A 17,960-nucleotide genomic window follows, 5' to 3' on the forward strand; every position below is an offset into this window, starting at 1 on the left:
CAATAGCTCCATTGTTATCTGATATGCTGAACGCTTCAAGAGATTATGCTGAAATTTTCCATATTCCTATTTTTTCCTGAAAACGAATAAGCACTGTTCTCATCATGTATACGTAACAAAGAAAAATGTCATGATCACTGATCAGAAATTTGTTATGACTGTTTTAGAGGTCGATTTTTTCAAAAAGTGAAGGTGGTAAATATTTTGCTGAAAATCTTCCAATTTGCAATATCGAAAGGAAAAATATCATTCCGTCTACTAAGTTTTGAACTATTGATAGCTTGGCAATTCCTGTTTCATCATTATCGACAAAAAACCATTTTTAATAATACTTTTTTACATCCTTGTGAAGTAGTATCATAGGAATATTAAATGCATTAATTATCCATATAAATGTCTTTTGTTATAAAGATAAATAAATACTACACTCGAAATCTCTTGACTTAGACATATAAAAGTATATTTACATGTAACACGAGATAGGAGAGTAATGGCAGCAATAGATGTTGTTGACATATTTTTATTAGGTTGACATTTGGTCGATGGGAATTTTGGTGATTGAGATGATTGATACCAGTCCACCCTACATGGAAGACGAGTACTATGCCAGAGCCCCTCTGCAGGTAAGTGAATCAACGACTCAAAACAAATTGTTTACTCTAATTGGGCTGCGGAATACTAAGAAAATAAGGAGTGAGTTATTTGGTTTTCGGTAGTAACTGGTTTTGTTTTAAAATTGTTTTTGCCTGAATAATATTTAAATAATCTTTAAGTTATTTTAGTTGAACTAATTGTGAACTTGTTGCTTTGCCCACTTGCCCTAGCTTTGTGGGCAATGCATATAGACCCCCGTTACTGCTCAAATATTTTCTATAACATATTGTCTCAGAAAAGCTATTATCAACATTATATACACCGATATGATGGAATGAATTCATTTTTTGAACGTCTGAACTTGCTTTAAGGCAATTCAAGAGATTGGGCGACTGACAGAACCACCTGAGATCAAAAGACGTGATGAGATAACAGAAGAGCTGAACAATTTTGTCGTGACTTGTTTAACTATTAATCCATCCGATAGACCAGATGCCACTACCATTCTGCAGGTAACATTACAAACAATACTTAATCACGCCACCATTACATGCATGTAGCTTTAAACACCCCAAAAATCATACACGTCATTAATTTTTTTTAATGATAAATAACTTATATCACACAAGAGACGAGTTTGACCATTTCAAAGTTGAGGTCTATTAAGGACATTAAATGATTTTTAATCGAAATTTCTATTAAAATATTTACCTTGGACTTTTTGATTCTTTCGTGATTAATTGCTCTGGAAGGATGTTTGAAGCAATTATTGTAAACCTGTGTGTATTTTCGGTTCTGCACAGTTTTCGCTTGGCCGTTTTCTTCTGGAATTTTCCTTCTTGAGTGGTGACATTTTTCAGAGACGGTATAGCCTAGTTAGTGGCTCTAGTCGCAGCTGGTCCGATCCACTTCACCCTTTCCATCCCGCTACCCCTACCCCCGCCACAAGTTACTACTAAAAGTCAAATGAAAAGTACGCTTAAGTTGGTTTTGTTTTTGTTAGTCACCGCCATCTCGTAAGGCGATTATTTAGGCGCTCAACATTTATGACTAGCAGAGATTTTCATTTGCATTACAAAAGTGAAGAGGCGAGATTGTGGCTAAGTGAGCAAAAATTTTGGTCAGTAGAATTTTTGGTATATTTCGTCAAGTGGATCGAGTCGTTTTTCTCATATGTTGACAAGTAATTGTACGTTTGGGAGCATTTTTGACCATTTAATGAATTTATGACTTTAGGATGCAATAATTGGGAGTCGTTTTGTTTCGCCTTTTTCTCATTCTAGACGTTTCAGCATCTACGTTGTGCAATTTGCAATTGCTTTTCTAATCTAAACATTCTTTAACTACTCAAGTGACTTTTTCACGCTTTCGTTCTTCATTTTTGAGTGATCTCTATTGCTCTCACTTTGAAGTAATGCTTGTTGCTAAAATAAAATCGATAGCAGCATGCATAGCAGAAGAATGGGCCTGATAGCCGCGTGGGCAGTGATTCTGGTCAGTGGTTCTGCAATTTTCTGAGAATTTTCTGAAAATTTTCTGAAAATTATTGTCATGCTCCTAGTTTATTGATCTTTATGAACCAATGAAACTTTTCAGAGCTTGATATTGTGTTAATGGATGCCCTCTGGAGAATAGGAAATGATTCTGAAGAAATTAGTATCACAAATTTTAGCATCATCTCCTTAAAGTTTGCGATTGTTTTAAAATTTTAAATTTTTTATTATTTAAATTTTATCGAGCCAATAAAACTTTTTTAGGTCCTGCAGATGTGTTGGTGGACAGATTCCACAGACAAAAAAGTGACTTTGAACATATGAATATTGCGAAATTAAGAAACGTTCTTTAATTTAGCAATTTTCAGTTTTGACATTCGTCATATTTCAGCTTTTTTTATCGACCAATAAACCTCATTCAAGGATTGTGCGTGGTTTAATGGGTCATTTAAATGGATCACTATTTTGTTTAGCTTTTATGATTATCTTAGTTTCTCAACTTTTGAGTTTTTATTGCTCTTGCACGAAGTTCAAAGCAATTATTGTAAACGTGTGTGTCTTTTTTTATGCAAAATTTTCGCTTGACAGTTTTGACTTTTCGAGTGACTTTTACGCCCTTGACTTTTTGCGTTTCCTGAAAGTTTTGTAATAGTTTGTTTTCTATGTATTAACAAGAAAATGTCTCAAATACTTTCATAATAATGGATAGTAAATTTATCAGTGGTTGTACTGCTTGGTTGCGGTTGGTCGTCAGACGTCCAGTTTTGTTAATAGTTTTGAAATTGTATTCGCTGTAGGCACAGAGTAGCTATATTGCGACGATCTTTTTGTTTTTCCTCGTCTGACGGTTGTTTTTCGTATCATTTCTTTACGCTGTAAACCTTAAAGAACCGTTTGGTTTATCTTTTGAAACTGCTCTCAACTGCTTTTGTGTGCGTGGAGCGAGTATTAGCTGAATCGTGTTTTTGCAACGTCATTTTCTAAATGACTTAAAGTTAACTTTGAAATGACTCAAGGTCTGCTTGAAACTTTTTCAAGTTCAATGGAGGATTCCTGTACAATAATGCCTTTAAACTTATGTAATACGCACTTCCCTATTTCGGTAAATCATATGAAGTCTCCCGAAAAACCACACATTGAGCTATAGCGGTCCCCTATAACAACAATAGAATTTTTTTTCTAAACGAGACAGTTTACAAATGAAGCGACTAGAAATAGCGACATGAAACAAAATAGCGGTCAAATTGAACAGACGAGGGGATCATAGATTATAGATAGAAAGAAATAGAGAACTGAGATGGAATCATTGATGTGATCTGAAAAACCTATTCAAAACGGAAGTTTTTCAAATAATATTCCTCCCCCTTTAACATAGCCCACCGAATCAAACTCTCACAATGGGGGCCGATCAACAAGACTAGTTTTCAAATTGATCAAATTGAATCCATTGAATTTCGCTTCATCGGGACGACAATTGCATGTATTCTCAATGTTAATCCTAGCTAAAGAAATTTTATCCATAATTTAGTCACAACCATCCATAATGGCGAAATTTAATAAGAAATAAGACAATTGAAGACCGATCTTCATGGCCATGTCTCTCAATCGCTGTGGGATTTAATCCGGAACAACGGGCGAAGTGAGCCAAACGGCCCGTCAACTAGAACTAAATTATGAGCCATTTGATACAGAATTTAGGTGTCGTCCTGTTGAAATGCCCCTCTCACAATGAGCCCTAACGCCAGATACATATAAGCCAATGCAAAAATAAGCTACTCGCCCTACCATTCTTATTTTTTAAAATTACTTTTGGTGTTGCATTTTTGTTGCTTCTCTATTTTATTTATATTTTGCTCTCTCAGGTTTGGTCATTGTATGTTCTAGGGTTCAATTTGCACGGGTCCTCAAGTCGTTTCTAGTATTATGTCGGTTATGTTTTATGCAATTTTCCACTTGATCTTTTCGTCTGACTGATTTGACTTCGTCCTCAGAAATGGGATAGACGGTTAAAGACTCAGGGTATTATGTTGCAATATGCAAACTTAATAGCGTCCCACTGTACGTTTAGCCGAAACTGAATCATGGATCTTTGCATTTATGCCCCCCTCCTCCCCCCGCGCTTAGTGAATGCATAATGTTTGCAACCCCCCCCCCCCCCCCCCCCCCCCTATACGCACGTGCCAAGTTTTTGTTACATAATTTACTATGTAATGGGACATTCTCAGCAACACGGGGGGGGGGGGGGGGGGGTGTTTAATGTACTGGGAGCAGAAAAGGAAAAATCCCTAATGACGAAGCAATTACATTAAGTGAAAGGCATTTTGGCGAGGTTCAAATACTTCCCTACTTTTTAGCCACCCCCATCTACCCCCTACGGAAACTAACTGTAAGCTAACTACAATAAAAGCTATCCGACAAACGGAAAAGATCCCATTTTTCATTTACTAGAGGTTAAAGTATGTGATCTCTTCTGTCCCTGCGCCGTCTTTTTATGCCCCAAAAGACAATATGTGTAATATAAAACGTTACTATGTAAGAAATGGCACGTGCGCCTGGGGGTAAAAGTTATATGCCCACGAATGGGGGGGATAATTTTGAATAGATGCAAAATTAGCAATAGTGACAATGATGTTTACAGCACCCATTCTTGAGGCACAGGTGTACAAAGAAGCAGTATGCGAGTTATCTACAGCGACTGGATCTAGACGAGGACTAGCAATGGTCGAGTCAATATGACCGAGAAGGAATTTTGTCTTCTATTCTTCAATGTCTTCTTCTTCTGCCTAATTATCATCTCTTATTGGCTTCTCAATAGCAGCTAATCTATCCTCGTCTCTCTCTCTCTCTCTCTCTCTCTCTCTCTCTCTCTACCGTCTATCCTTCAATAGACTATACTGATGCTATTTTGGATACTATTTATACTAACTTTGTTAATAACCAGCCAAAACACTTAGATGTATAGAGCAGCCTGTCCTTTCAACATTTGAATTGGAAAACAGCTGAGCTGAACCAGAGATAATTTAATGACTGAGTTTGACTAAGTTTAAGTTGTGGTGTACGGAAAGCTGGCATGAAAGAATGTTGAGCCGTTTTAACTCTTTTTTGCTGACAAGAAAGCAATATTTTTTGGAAGCCACAAAGGGTGTATCTAGTAACTGTAAATTAAATTCAACTTATCACCACTTAAGGTATGAGAAAAATATATGTTCCTAGTATATTATTTGTTCTCCTTGGACCTCATTGAGGGCAAAGTTGAAGGTACATTAAGGTTAAAGCAGGAACAAAATCCCGTCCAGTGGGTAATTAACGAATATTTCAGCCAGCTTCTGTTATCACCACTATATAAATGAAGAGTTTAAAGTGGGGTCTTTCCCATTATACCCCCCCCCCCCACACACACACACACACGAAAATAGTCCCCCCCTTTATGGTATAAATACCGTGATTTTTGGGTGGGGGAGGGAGGGGGTGGTATATGTTAAATGAACACTAAGCGGGGGTCTATAATGGGAAAACCCGAAAAGTGTTATTAACTAGTCTATTTGAGGTGCTAAGCTAACAGAACTTGTCCAAATGTCTTCTAGCGTTAATTCCCGCAGCTGCAAACAACTTCAACTAATTCTCTTGCACAGAATATTTAACTCAACTTTTCACCATTCTTCTTGTCTCATTGTTGCTCTCGTTCTTGATATAAGCAATGCAAACTTAACCGACTAGTGCTTAGTATGCTATATTTTTCAGTGGAACTGCTCACCCCCGGGATTCTTCGAAATATGAGCGAACATAACTGACAATTCTAGTTCATAATGAAATAAATGTTAATTCTTATGGCTAGTTGCCGACTTCGTTGTTAGGCTATATAGACAAACCTATTAGGGCCCTAAACCGACATCAGTTTCATATTAATAGGTTTATGATAACTTAGTCATTAAGGGGTTTATAAAAGCTAAAGATGGTCGTGTCTTGTGCTGGAAACAGTTCCTTTTTAATTATGTATTTTCAAAATTTATCGCTATGAATGAATGACGTACCCCTTAACTGATTCGTTTAATTCTATCAATAGTTAAAAATCAATTACTTGCCCGCGCTGTTTGTTCTGATGAAGGAAAAGAAAAAGAAAACTAAGAAAAGAAGCCCAATTAACATTGTACCATTTGATTAACCAGTCAAGCTAATGATGCGTACAATCATCATATTTGACTGCATTGTACAATTTATAAATAAATTTGTTATGATTCTACCATGTGAAGTATTTTTCTAGTTTTGAAATGATTGGAATTAAAAATAAAACGACACCTTCTTTTTTTATTTCTAGCATTGGGATACGGGTTCTTTCACCCCGACTCCTTTATTCCCGCATATGTTAACACCGTATCATTTCACCGCGCATATTAGCAGTCGACTTTAGATCATGTTGTTCTAATAATTAAGTGGATAATTGATAATTTCATCTCTGTTCGGTTGTGATAGTTTTATGTCAAGTCCCAAGGCATGGCCAGATGATTATAGTACCACTGTTAATGGTACCATTTTATAAAGGATTAAAATCCAGGTGAAATTATAGAGGGGTGAAATAATAGGAGGGTTAACGAAATAGAAGCGAAAAAGCGGGTGACCGTGCTTGATATATAGCTTTAGAATGTTGAGAGAGAACAAAATTCTGACCAAAAAGGCGTAAGACGGGCCAGTTTGAGCAATCAGACAGGATTTTGTGTGGTAATGTTCATTCAAACAAAAATACAAAAACGGCTGGATTAACTGGCTGTTGAAGTGTTTAAGCACAGTAAAAAGTACTGTAAATACCAATCTTATAGCGAGTTGGACGTCAAATAATTTTGTTGCATCTCTTTTTGCATCTTTAATGGCATCTCTAATACCCACAAAAGTAAATGGTTTTTCTAAAAATTTAAAAAAATGGAAATTTTTTGAAAAACATGCAATTTAACATTTTTTCAACTTCGGAAATCGTGATGGTCGATTTTTGGACAGCGAGCACATCAATTGTGTAGTTAATTGTTTTCTATAGTTAAATTAGCATCGTTAATAAATTGGTGTGATGAAACAAATGAAAAAATGCTAAATATCTAGAACACTTTTCAAATATTAATTTTTGTATATTTATTATAGCTGCGAAGCTGTAAGCTGAGCGGAGCTATATTGCGGTGCTCTTAGTTTTTTTACAATTCAAAGAATTTGAATTGGATTGGGCGCTGTCTTTTTTACGACTCGATGAAGAGTATTGGAGAAGTGGAGTGAATATTGAAGCAGGAAATGAAACGCGTGATTTTGGTGCCGAATAAAAGTGAAGAGCGGAGCGAAAAGAGTGTGGTGTTTTGTTCATACCGCTGTTTTTGAGAGCGAGAAATTGAGGAGTGAAAAGGTTTTCTCTCAGCGATTAAAATTTTTTTGTTCACGTGCGACTTTTAAACGCAGTTTTTTTTGCAATTTTCGTTGTTTGTGAGGTTTGATTATGATATTGTTTTAGTTTTAAGCATGTTTTGATAGAAATTGAAAGTTTCAAGTTGTTAACTTGAGTTTTATGCTAATTTAGAGGTTTTTGATCTGTTTTCTGATTTTTAGACGAAATTTCATGATTATTTGTCTTTTTTTTTGTTTTATTGCTTTAATTGGGATTTGAATAGAAGATTGTTACTTAAGGAAATTTTAGATAACAGTTGAATAAAGTTTTTTTTGGGTTTAAAACCTTTTTTTAATTGTTCAAGAACATTTTGTGTTCTGAAACATTTCAGAAAAATGACAGAAAAATTTATGGAGGTTTAGGGTTCAAAATAGTTGTTTTGGCTGCTTTTTAATTGTATTGATTTTAATTTTAATTTGTTTTTGTTAAAGATCATTAATTAATTTTAAGCAAATTTGGGCCGTTGTTGTCTCTTTATTGCTTATTTCTTCTAATTTTGTGCGTTTCACTACGTTTGTCGCATTGTGTTTTGCCAGTAGTCGTTTTGGGGTGGGATCTTATATCGAATTTTTTAATCAGATGCTTTATCTTTTTTTTCTGGTCAGATTCTTTTCCTTTGTTCATATTCCATTGCTCACTGTTTCAAAATGATAATTATTATTAAGAAAGATGTCCAACTTGTAATTGGGGTGGGAAATTTTCTTCGAGTCGTTTCTGGAATTCTTCCGGCTATGTTTCCGGCTAGTGGTTTTTTGTTCACATGCGGCAATTTCACTTTGATGTTTACTGTTTTTTCGAGTTTTTGGTTTGAATTTTTTTCTAAATAGTTTTCCCAATCCATTCATAGTACGTTCTAGGTCTAGTTGTTTGTTAAGTCAATGAAAATTCTTTGAATTGTACGTCAGCACTTGTCCTGCTATGTTTTTTTTATTTCGTCGTCATGATTTTTGTTACGACCATATGACGTCACAGCCACTTTTTTGTTCATTCGTTCATGCAATTTCAACTGAATTGCATGCGTGAAGTCATTTTTCGCTCTTAGTGGAGCAAGTTTTTTTGTTCATTGGCGTGATTAAATTTTTGGTCACACTTGACTTACCTCACTCTCAAAAATGACTTCCTCACTTTGAAATTTACCTTTATTTACTTTACTTCAAAAAGATAAGATCAAATGGGTGTTTGTCACTCTAAATGAAGGTTATTTGAGATCAGCTAATAGAGGATGCAATAACTTATACAGATTTTTAATCAAAATATAACAGATCAGCCTTCAATGAAAAGACGAATTTGTTTGGTCTGTCTTTTTTACTGTTTTTTTTAGACTGCGGATCTACGAATCTATTGCGGCTATTTTCTGGCAATCTGCCAGCTATCTTTTTCAGTTTTAATTCTTTTTCGGTATTAAAACTTGTTTAAAGCATTAGTATTTCATTGGTTACATTTTTGCTGCTCAGATATCGCTATGAGGACAATAGGTACAACCAGTTTTGCATATTTTTAGTAACTTAACTCATTTTCAAATTTTTAAATTGTTTTTGCCTCTGTCTCTTATATTATATATCTTTTTTCTGCTAGTTTTGTTATTCATTTGCTTCAACCAGAAAGTTTGACTTTTGAAGTTCGAATATTTTAAAAATCAAATAAATAAGCAATTTTTTATTTTTTCCTAAAAATGTGTTGTCTTTTTGATTTAGAAGGGTCTTATAAACTGTTCGTGCATTTTTATATTTCGTTGCTGTTTCCGAGAACTTAACAAACAAGAACTCTTCACGATTCTCTAGTATTTTTCTGCTAATCATTTGACACAGCGTTGAATGTCCCTGCCTGCACTTGTCTCTTATTCGTGGGGGCAGATTGCTTTTAGACTCAATGTTTTCTCTTGTGCTTTTGTGATAGGAATCCTTTGTGTTGAATACCCTTCAGTAATTTCTAGTTTTTTTTGTTCAATTTGTTTTTGAATGCCGTTTTTGTTATTCCCCAACTTTTTCTGACATTTATGGAGGTTTAGGTTTCAAAATAGTTGTTTTAGTTGTTTTGGCTGCTTTTTAATTGTATTGATTTTAATTTGTTTTTGTTAAAGATCATTAAGTAATTTTAAGCAAATTTGCGCTGTTTTTGTCTCTTTATTACTTATTTCTTCTAATTTTGTGCGTTTCACTACGTTTGTCGCATTGTGTTTTGCCAGTAGTCGTTTTGGGGTGGGATCTTATATCGAATTTTTTAATCAGATGCTTTATCTTTTTTTTCTGGTCAGATTCTTTTCCTTTGTTCATATTCCATTGCTCACTGTTTCAAAATGATAAGTATTATAAAAGATAGATGTCCAACTTGTCATTGGGGTGGGAAATTTTCTTCGAGTCGTTTCCGGAATTCTTCCGGCTATGTTTTTTTTGAGATCTGTTCAAACATTTTCATGATTTTTGAAGTCAAATTGGAGCAGTGATTTTGGTCACGACGAAACCGGATCGTGGAGCAAAAAAACGAGTGGTTTTGCGGCGTGAATTTTTTTCGCTCTAATTTTAAAGTACAGTGAGAAAACGGTGTTTGAACAAAAATTTGCTTTCTCTCTAGTTCTCCTGCGCAATTTCACTTTGATTTTTACTGTTTTTTCGATTTGTTGAATTGTTGAATTGGATTTATTTCTGAGGCGTTTTCCCAATCCATTCATAGTTCATTCTAGATCTAGTTTTTTGTTGAACCAAATTTCGAATTCTCGCTAGTGGTTTTTGTTCAAATGCGGCATTTTGACATTCTTTTTTAAAAACTTTTGTCTGATTTTTTGAGAAATAGTTTTTCCCCATTCACTCATAGTCCGTTCTGGGTCTAGTTTCTTTAGTCAATGAAAATTCTTCGAAATGTACGTCAGGACTTGTCCTGCTAAGTTTTTTGTTTAGTCGTCTGACGGTCTTTTTCGTTTTACATTTGTTCACACATCAAAGCTGAAAGTCAAATTTTCTCAATGACTTTTTCCTCTCCCTAACAGCGTTTGCGCGCGTGACATCTAGGTAAAGTATTTAAGGCATTTGCGTGATTAGATTTTGATCTTACGTGACTTACTCACGCAATAAAATTACTTTTACACTTTAAAACTAAGTTTAATTTGAATTAGTTTAACGTCAAAAATACTCATATGTGCAGTAAAGGTCCGTAAAAAGGTCTTCTGCGGAATGAATTTCAACAATTTTTACCTAGGTTTTTGAGCGGCGACAATTTTTTTTCAATTTAGAACTGTATCTGTTTCTATCTGTATTATACGGCACGCAAGTGTATTTCGCAGCTATTCTGGCAATCTGCCGGCTGTGTTTTTACATTTGAAAGGAGGTTAATCTGGCATCATTGCATGGAAAGATGCTTAATTGTATTCAATATGTGTTCAAATACTTTATTTTTTAAATTTAAAAAGGAGGTTAATTTAAGGCAAAAATTCTTAAGGCAAAAAACAAATGTTTTTAGAATCTTAATGAAAAAAATCGTCTCCCAAAAAAATATATTCAAATAATGAAGTTCTTATACTTGTGACGTGGTTCTCAAACAATTGGGCTAATTTTTTTTCGAAATTTGTTGCAATACTAACAAGAATATTAGAGTATTTTGGCTCCCGTAGGTTTCCAAAAATGTTCGTATATGACATCCGTCCGCGTAAATTCCAGATAAAAATCATAAATCTTTTTCACAAACTGTAATTATGAGGGTTATAATTGCTCTCATTTATAGCTGTCCTGTGGTCTTTTTTAATGCAATTTCTCGCCTGACAGATTTTTCGGCTGAGCTGTTGACTTTTTGTCCTCAAAAGCGGGATAAGCAGGTAGCTCTTTTTATGGCCTGACGCCTTAGTAGTCTCTAAGTATGCGATCGGCCGAAACTTTTTTGAAGTCAATTCCATGGTATGAAGGACGGCTCGTTGTCTTAAAAGTGTGACCCCCTCAGTCACCCCCGCCCCCAACCCGAAATTTCCTCTCGTCCATATTCCTCCAGCTGGCGATTTGAACCCCCCTCGCTCAGCCCTCCCATCTCACACTGTGATTTTTGTATTCGTCAATGCAGCAGTATCACGATCAAAACTGATCATGTATACTGAAAATTGCATCAATAATTGATATTATTATATGACAGTTGACGTAGTCTACAGTATCAATTACCAGTTTTTTGTAGCATTGCTATATTAACGCCTGCAGAAAACACGCACAATTTTAAATTAAGCACATTTGACTTTTGAGAACACTCGTTATTAATGGTCTCACTCTGTGAACTACTATCCTCGTTTAAAGTTATCAAAATTTCGGTATATTGAAAAGCAGCTGTCTAACATGCCCTTGTTGCACAAGCTCATTTGTGACAATTTTCGAATGGCTTTTTTCAGATGATTTGATTTTTGAGTTTCCACAGTGCATGCTACAAAGTATGGATCCTCTGGGGTCTTCAGATCGGCAGCAATTGAAAGTGAGCAATGTGAGGAAAAATTCTCGGATGATGATTGCTATTAGAAACCCATTCACACATCTAGTCTCCTTGTCTTTTATTTAGTGAGTTCAGCTATCTGGATAGTCTTATAATGCCCAATCAGGTCATTTCTTGCAGGCTCACTCCTCACCTTAAGGAGCAGAGAATGTGGGAAACAAAGTTTATACGAAGGGAGAGCATAACTTGAGACATAAACTTAACTTGAGGGAAATACGCAATCTTGCATAATATAAGCTGGGAGTCTTTGAACGAAATTGAGCGAAAGTCCTCTTCGGGACTGTTGATTTTTTTGCAAGCGAATGAGTTCGAATTACACGTTGGTTGTTGCTGTCCATTTTTAAGACTATTTCATCAGGTATAGGGACGAAGAGTCCAAAGTAACTTACAAGCCAGTGAAATAATCAAAAGTATTAATTCAAGTGCAGCTTTTGATTAGGTTTTGTCTTGAAAGCTGTATACCAGTGAGAAAGAACAAGAAAGTTGTTGTTCAAGCGTGAGGTGAAGCGAACCCTTTTTTGCGACATAATGGTCTTTTTTGGCATTAGAATTCTTTCCTGTTTGCTCATTTTCAATGTAAATGGGACCAATTTTTGTGGTCGAGTAATAATGTAAGTCATAAGCCAAACTATTAGTAGTGAAACTCCTCACACTTTTCCCGTATTTTTTCAGTTTCACACTTAGTCGCTTTCGAATCGTTTCAAAACCCAACTGTTGGGGGGGGGGGCAAACGGAAGATTTACTTCAGCCAATTTTAATCAATCGTGTTAGGCCGTCGACTTTAAAAAACGCAGAAAAAACGTTAGGTGGTCTATCTCCTTACCCGTTGAGAAGAAAAACATAGAACTGGTTTGTTGCTCATGAACGAAGTTCGATGCAATTATTGTAGGCTTGTGTGTCTTTTTACCGTTCAGAATTTCTGGCAGCTTAACTAAATTGGCAGGTTTACTTCTAAAAAAACCCAATTGAAAGTATGTGGGCATTGTTTTTTTACTCCAAATCTCAATGGTGTTAAGACTAAGCTTTAACTGTCCCTTAGTTAATGTCTCCATTCTACGCAGTCTGAATTTAAGTGCAATTTGACCAACGGTATTCCGTTTGTTTGTTTTGAGCATTTGAGCATAGTCAACAAAGGTTAGCTGGATCCCTTCTGAGCCCGCTCATTACAGAAGCAACTAATTAATTACTCCCGAACGAAGTTTGAAGAAATTATATTGAACGTGTTGGTCTTTTTTTACGCAGAGTTTTTGTTAAACAATTTTTGCTTTTTTGGTTCTAGAACATTCCTTGACTTCTCAAGCTACTTTTTCACGCTTCTCTTCCTCATTTTTGAGTGATCTCAATTGCTGTCAGTCCGAAGTAAAGATTTTTTGATGTAAAGGCAATTGTGGCTTAAATTTCAATGTCCTGATAGCCGATTGGTGAATGGTTCTTTTGAGGCCTCCGGAGGTTGCTGGTTCGAGTCCGCCTCAGTTGGATGTTTTTGTACCCATAAACAAAAGTTTATTCTAGGCTACGCCCTTGAATTAAATTGCCCTGCTTGTCGTTTGATGTTAATTTGTCCGACATTAAATCGGTTTATGTTTTGAATAAAGTGGTGCTTGTTTGAAAGTTTTCATTTGTTTTGTTTTTATAAAAAATGTCCTTCCCCAAAATTGTTCACTGGCCATTTTTTTAGAATCCTGGAACTCACTTTATAAGGCAACACTCTCATTTAACAGTTTTTGGGGTGGGGTAACTGTGTTGATATGTATAAAATTAAGTTTTTGAAATTGCATCTTCAATAGTTCATGAAATCGCGTGTAATAAATTCCACAAATAAATCACTGCTCAAGGCTACTAGAGGATTTAAGATCCAAAAAAAGCAATAATAATAATATAATAATAAATTGTTTCCATCAGTCAATAAGTAGCTGCACAATTACCCGTACAAGTACAATCACATATTTGACTGTGGGAGAGCACTATTGGGCCGATGGCCCGTTCTCAAGTGTCTCATTCGGTTTATCTGGATGAAAGTGATTCAAAATGAAAAAAAGAGGAAGCATTGTTTTTCAAGGTGCCACTAAACCTAGCAGTAAAAACATTATTCTGGTTTTGAAACGCCTGTGAGTTGTGATATTAAAACTCGTACAACAGTCTAACTATGTCCTCATTACCCAAAATATAATTATCTAGAAATTGATGAGAGAAATTTTTTGTTTCGGTATTAGACATGTTTTCAATCTTTTCGATTATTTCATCATCGTAACCTAGAAGCATTCTTAAGGACCCGCCTTATCCTAACCATTATTGAAAAACTGTGAAATAGATTTTTATTTTTACCTAGAGTTATTTTGTTTTTAATCAGCCGCTTGCTTTTTTTAAGGCAGTTTTGTATTGAGAAACCCTTTGAAATTGGTGAAATATTACATTGTCCCCTTATGTTTTTTAGTGTTTGCTTAAGTACCTAAAGTTTTTGCAAATTAATTGACTTTGGCTGGTCTTTGTTTTCCAAAATCTGTCGACTGTCCGTTAAGGTTTGGTGTTGTAGAACCGGATTCCGCACGTTAAATTAAGTGAAATTTTCAACGAAGTTGCTTAGTTTTTTGTGTAAATTTTTCGAGGAATGAGGTTTTTCTCTGATATACGAAAGATGTGATTGTGGAATTTACTATATTTAAACGTTAAGGTCAGTGTTTGTCATTTTGTCGTTTTAGACGCCTTTAAGCTGTGTTTGTTCTTTTTCTACTTTATGCAGTCTATGTTGCGTTATGGGATTTAATTGACCTTTTTCGTCTACTGAATGTTCCATTTGATTGACGTTGGTTTTGTTTGTTTTTGTTTAAGTAAAATGATCAAATTAATGAAATTTTATGCAAAACAATTTTACCAGAAGCAAAAAAAGACTGAATGTTATACCAAAGTGAAAAGTTTGCCAGAACTGTTTGTAGTCGTTGATTACATTGAGTTGAATCTGTCCAACAATCAAGTCTGATATCAGTCTAATCATTGATAATATATTAGCAGACGATAAGTGCCGCAAACAAAAACCACCTAATGCAGTACAACAACTGACATATTGCATTCAAATTGTCTTCAAAAAAGATTATCGATTATCTTCGAACAGATAGAATATAGAGACGAATTATTAAACACTTTGCAGTTAATGAAAAGCAATTGTATGCAAGGAGGACAGGACGATTTAATGAGACAAAAATACACGAGTTAAAAACGGTTTTCATGAAGTGGTATTTTTTAGAGTGAATTCGTGGATTTAAACTTACTCTTCAGATCTCTTCGAAGAGGATTCCTAAACTCATTTACTTTTTATTGATGGCATTAAAACAGTGGAAGCCAATGTCCGACTATTTTCTGTGATAAGTTTGCTAATGTTATCAACGTTTGCTTCTTTGCCGACGAAGTCTTTTAGATAAATTCGAATCAAACGTTTACGCATTATTCTCATGACTAGATTGGATTGAGTTTTTTGCCTACAGACAGCTCCCAATTTTTCTCCGTGTGATAAATCCCACATTTGTGTTGGCTTCTCCGATGATTTGGGATCAATATATCTTAAACTGAAACAACAGGATTGACTAACACCGATTGTTCACTATAGTGGTGGGGAGCACATCTGTACGTGACAGGATTACTATATTTGAGAGGGCAGGCTTTTCATTTGATAGCGAGCTATTATTGGACTTCTCGTAGCTTTTCTTGTTCCATTGTCAATTTTCTCGTTCAGACCATCTTACGTCACGCACACTTAGTTGTGATTTCCTTATGCATTCATTAATGCAGTTTTGACTTATTTGCGTGCTTGACGTCATTTTACCTCTAGTGGAGGAGTTTTTTTTTCGTTCACTTGAAGTTTTTGGTCAAACGACTTACCTCACTCTAAAAAATATATTTGTCTTCTCAAGTTTTTTGCGTGGTCTAAATGACAGAGATAAGGTCAACTGAGTTTATGTCACTGGATTTGAATGTTAGTTAAGGACAGCTAATACATACAACATTTGTACACTTCATACAACGTTTACAATTTCTTCGAAAGCCAAATATGAGACCTCAGCAAATATTTTTTTAAAAAATTTGAAATTTTTCTTCGGTCTTTGTGATCGTTTTTAGACTGTATTAGCACGATTATGCTAGGTATATTGGGAAAATGTATGACGAAATCTAGACCAATATTTACGTTACAATATTACAATGCAGCGACACTAGAAAAAGCCCAAAGTTCGCATTTGCGAAACCATATTTTCTTATAAATTTTGAGTATCATGCATAGTAATATTACAATACTTGAACCCAGTATAAAGAGTGTTTAATTTTTGCTTGCTTCTAGGAATGCATTGTGAAACTTGAAGGCGTTCTTTCTCTTCATTGCTGAAAGCAATTTTTTTGGTGTCTACAGTTTTTTGCCTCTTACTTGCTAATCGTTTGCTTATGTTTTTATTATATCCTTTGCCATAATTTTGGCACAAAATGGTTCCCAGAAATTTATTATTTCGTAGGGACTTTATATGATTTTTTAAAATTTACCTTATGACGTTTTAAAATTTTGCCTACAAACTTTGTAGCTATTTGAAGTCCGTGTCATTATTTGCGTCGAGCCTTTTTTCAATTTAATTAACTGTTGTGGTTTGAAGGAAGCCTTAATAAGATCAATTTTTTCTCAATATGACAATGAAAAATGTTCACACGTGAAGGGAGAAAGATACATGCAATAAATGGACGGGTTTTCTGTTGCAGTTATGGCTTCTTCCAACTCTCCACAAGTCGAGATAATCGCAAATGGTTGATGGACAAGAGCCCCCTGTGTTTAACTGCCTATTATATCTTTTGCCAAATGTCTGGTCCGAATTGCAAGCGTTCAATCATCAGAGACATGCAGGCGTGGAACATTCCTCGAGATCAATATAGCAAATTTATCAAACTTTGAAATTGAATATTTGATTTGATTATATTTGGCCGTTGCCCGTTATAACCACTATCCTATCAAGCCTTGACCTCTCAAATAGTTGTCAGATACCATATTCAGTAAGACTTTTGGTTATATTGGGAACTGCAGTCAGATCTAAAGTTATCAATATTTGTTGCAGTTTTTGAGATTAGTTTTATTCTGAACATTTTTTTTTTCAATTTTATAAGTCAAGCAGTTTGTTTTTTTTAACACAACTTTAAGTAACTAAGTGTTCCCGGACATCTTGTTAGCTTAGTGGTCAGAGAGTGTATATCACCCACCTAACAGACGTACCCATTCCCGCCATACCGGAGTCATTATTGGTCTCCGTGTTTATTATCAAACTGAAGGTAGAATTGATTCTATATTACCTTTAATTCAAAGACCTTTTATTTAACTATGCTTTAACAGCTGCACTGGCGACCTATTATTGGCCTTCTTTTGTTTCTTTTTATAATAGAAGAACTTGAATTGCATTGGGGCGCTGTCTTTTGTAATATATGATACACATTTTTGACAAATTGGAGTGATCAAAGTCAAATAGGCGTCGTGATGTTAATCACGCCAAGATAGTAAAGAGATCGAAAAAGTAAAAAGTTGAATGTAAGATTGTTTTGCGAACTGATTTCTAATGCCACTGGGCAGCTATTGTTTTTTTTTCGAGTATTAATTAAATTTGCCCCTATGCCATCTTTTCAAATATAATGAGTTTTCAAATATCAATGCTGTTTTTTTTGCAAACATCGAGGAGCTTTACCCGTATTTGTTGTTCGTTTGTTGGTTTATCATTTAACGGCAATAATGACACTCCCCATTAACTTTCTAATGATAAATAGAGAGACCTATTTAATGTTTCCAATTGATTGGTGTTCGTTTTGAAAATTTGAAGTTTTGACCTTATTTTTTTTTATCTTTTGATGTCTTATTTTTTAGGATCGTAAAGAGAGGTCCCATTAGTTTTCTAATGAGGATTGACAAACCTATTTACTTTTTTAATTCAAAATGCTTTTTGATGGTTTTTATAACTTTATCACTACCTGTTTTTAGAAAA

At 34.9% G+C, this 17,960-nt stretch overlaps 1 protein-coding gene and 1 long non-coding RNA gene across 2 annotated transcripts in view; both read left to right on the forward strand.

Annotated features, from left to right (window-relative positions):
- The window catches only part of LOC142335553 (uncharacterized), a 33,172-nt gene extending 27,963 nt beyond the window's left edge, over nucleotides 1-5,209 (forward strand). The window contains exons 14-16 of the mRNA XM_075384090.1: nucleotides 528-623; nucleotides 966-1,106; nucleotides 4,726-5,209. Coding sequence (XP_075240205.1) covers nucleotides 528-623; nucleotides 966-1,106; nucleotides 4,726-4,803 — 315 coding nt within the window. The 3' untranslated portion in view covers nucleotides 4,804-5,209. The remainder of the gene's footprint in view (nucleotides 1-527; nucleotides 624-965; nucleotides 1,107-4,725) is intronic.
- Nucleotides 5,210-11,802: 6,593 nt separating this feature from the next.
- LOC142335048 (uncharacterized) lies at nucleotides 11,803-17,105 on the forward strand. Its single transcript, XR_012758847.1, has 2 exons — nucleotides 11,803-12,029; nucleotides 16,699-17,105. It is a non-coding gene; the product is annotated as an uncharacterized LOC142335048 (long non-coding RNA).
- The last annotated feature ends 855 nt before the right edge of the window (nucleotides 17,106-17,960 follow it).

Source organism: Convolutriloba macropyga, chromosome 2 (genome assembly GCF_964194025.1).
Source record: "Convolutriloba macropyga chromosome 2, txConMacr16.3, whole genome shotgun sequence".
In the NCBI taxonomy this organism is placed as follows: domain Eukaryota; kingdom Metazoa; phylum Xenacoelomorpha; order Acoela; family Convolutidae; genus Convolutriloba; species Convolutriloba macropyga.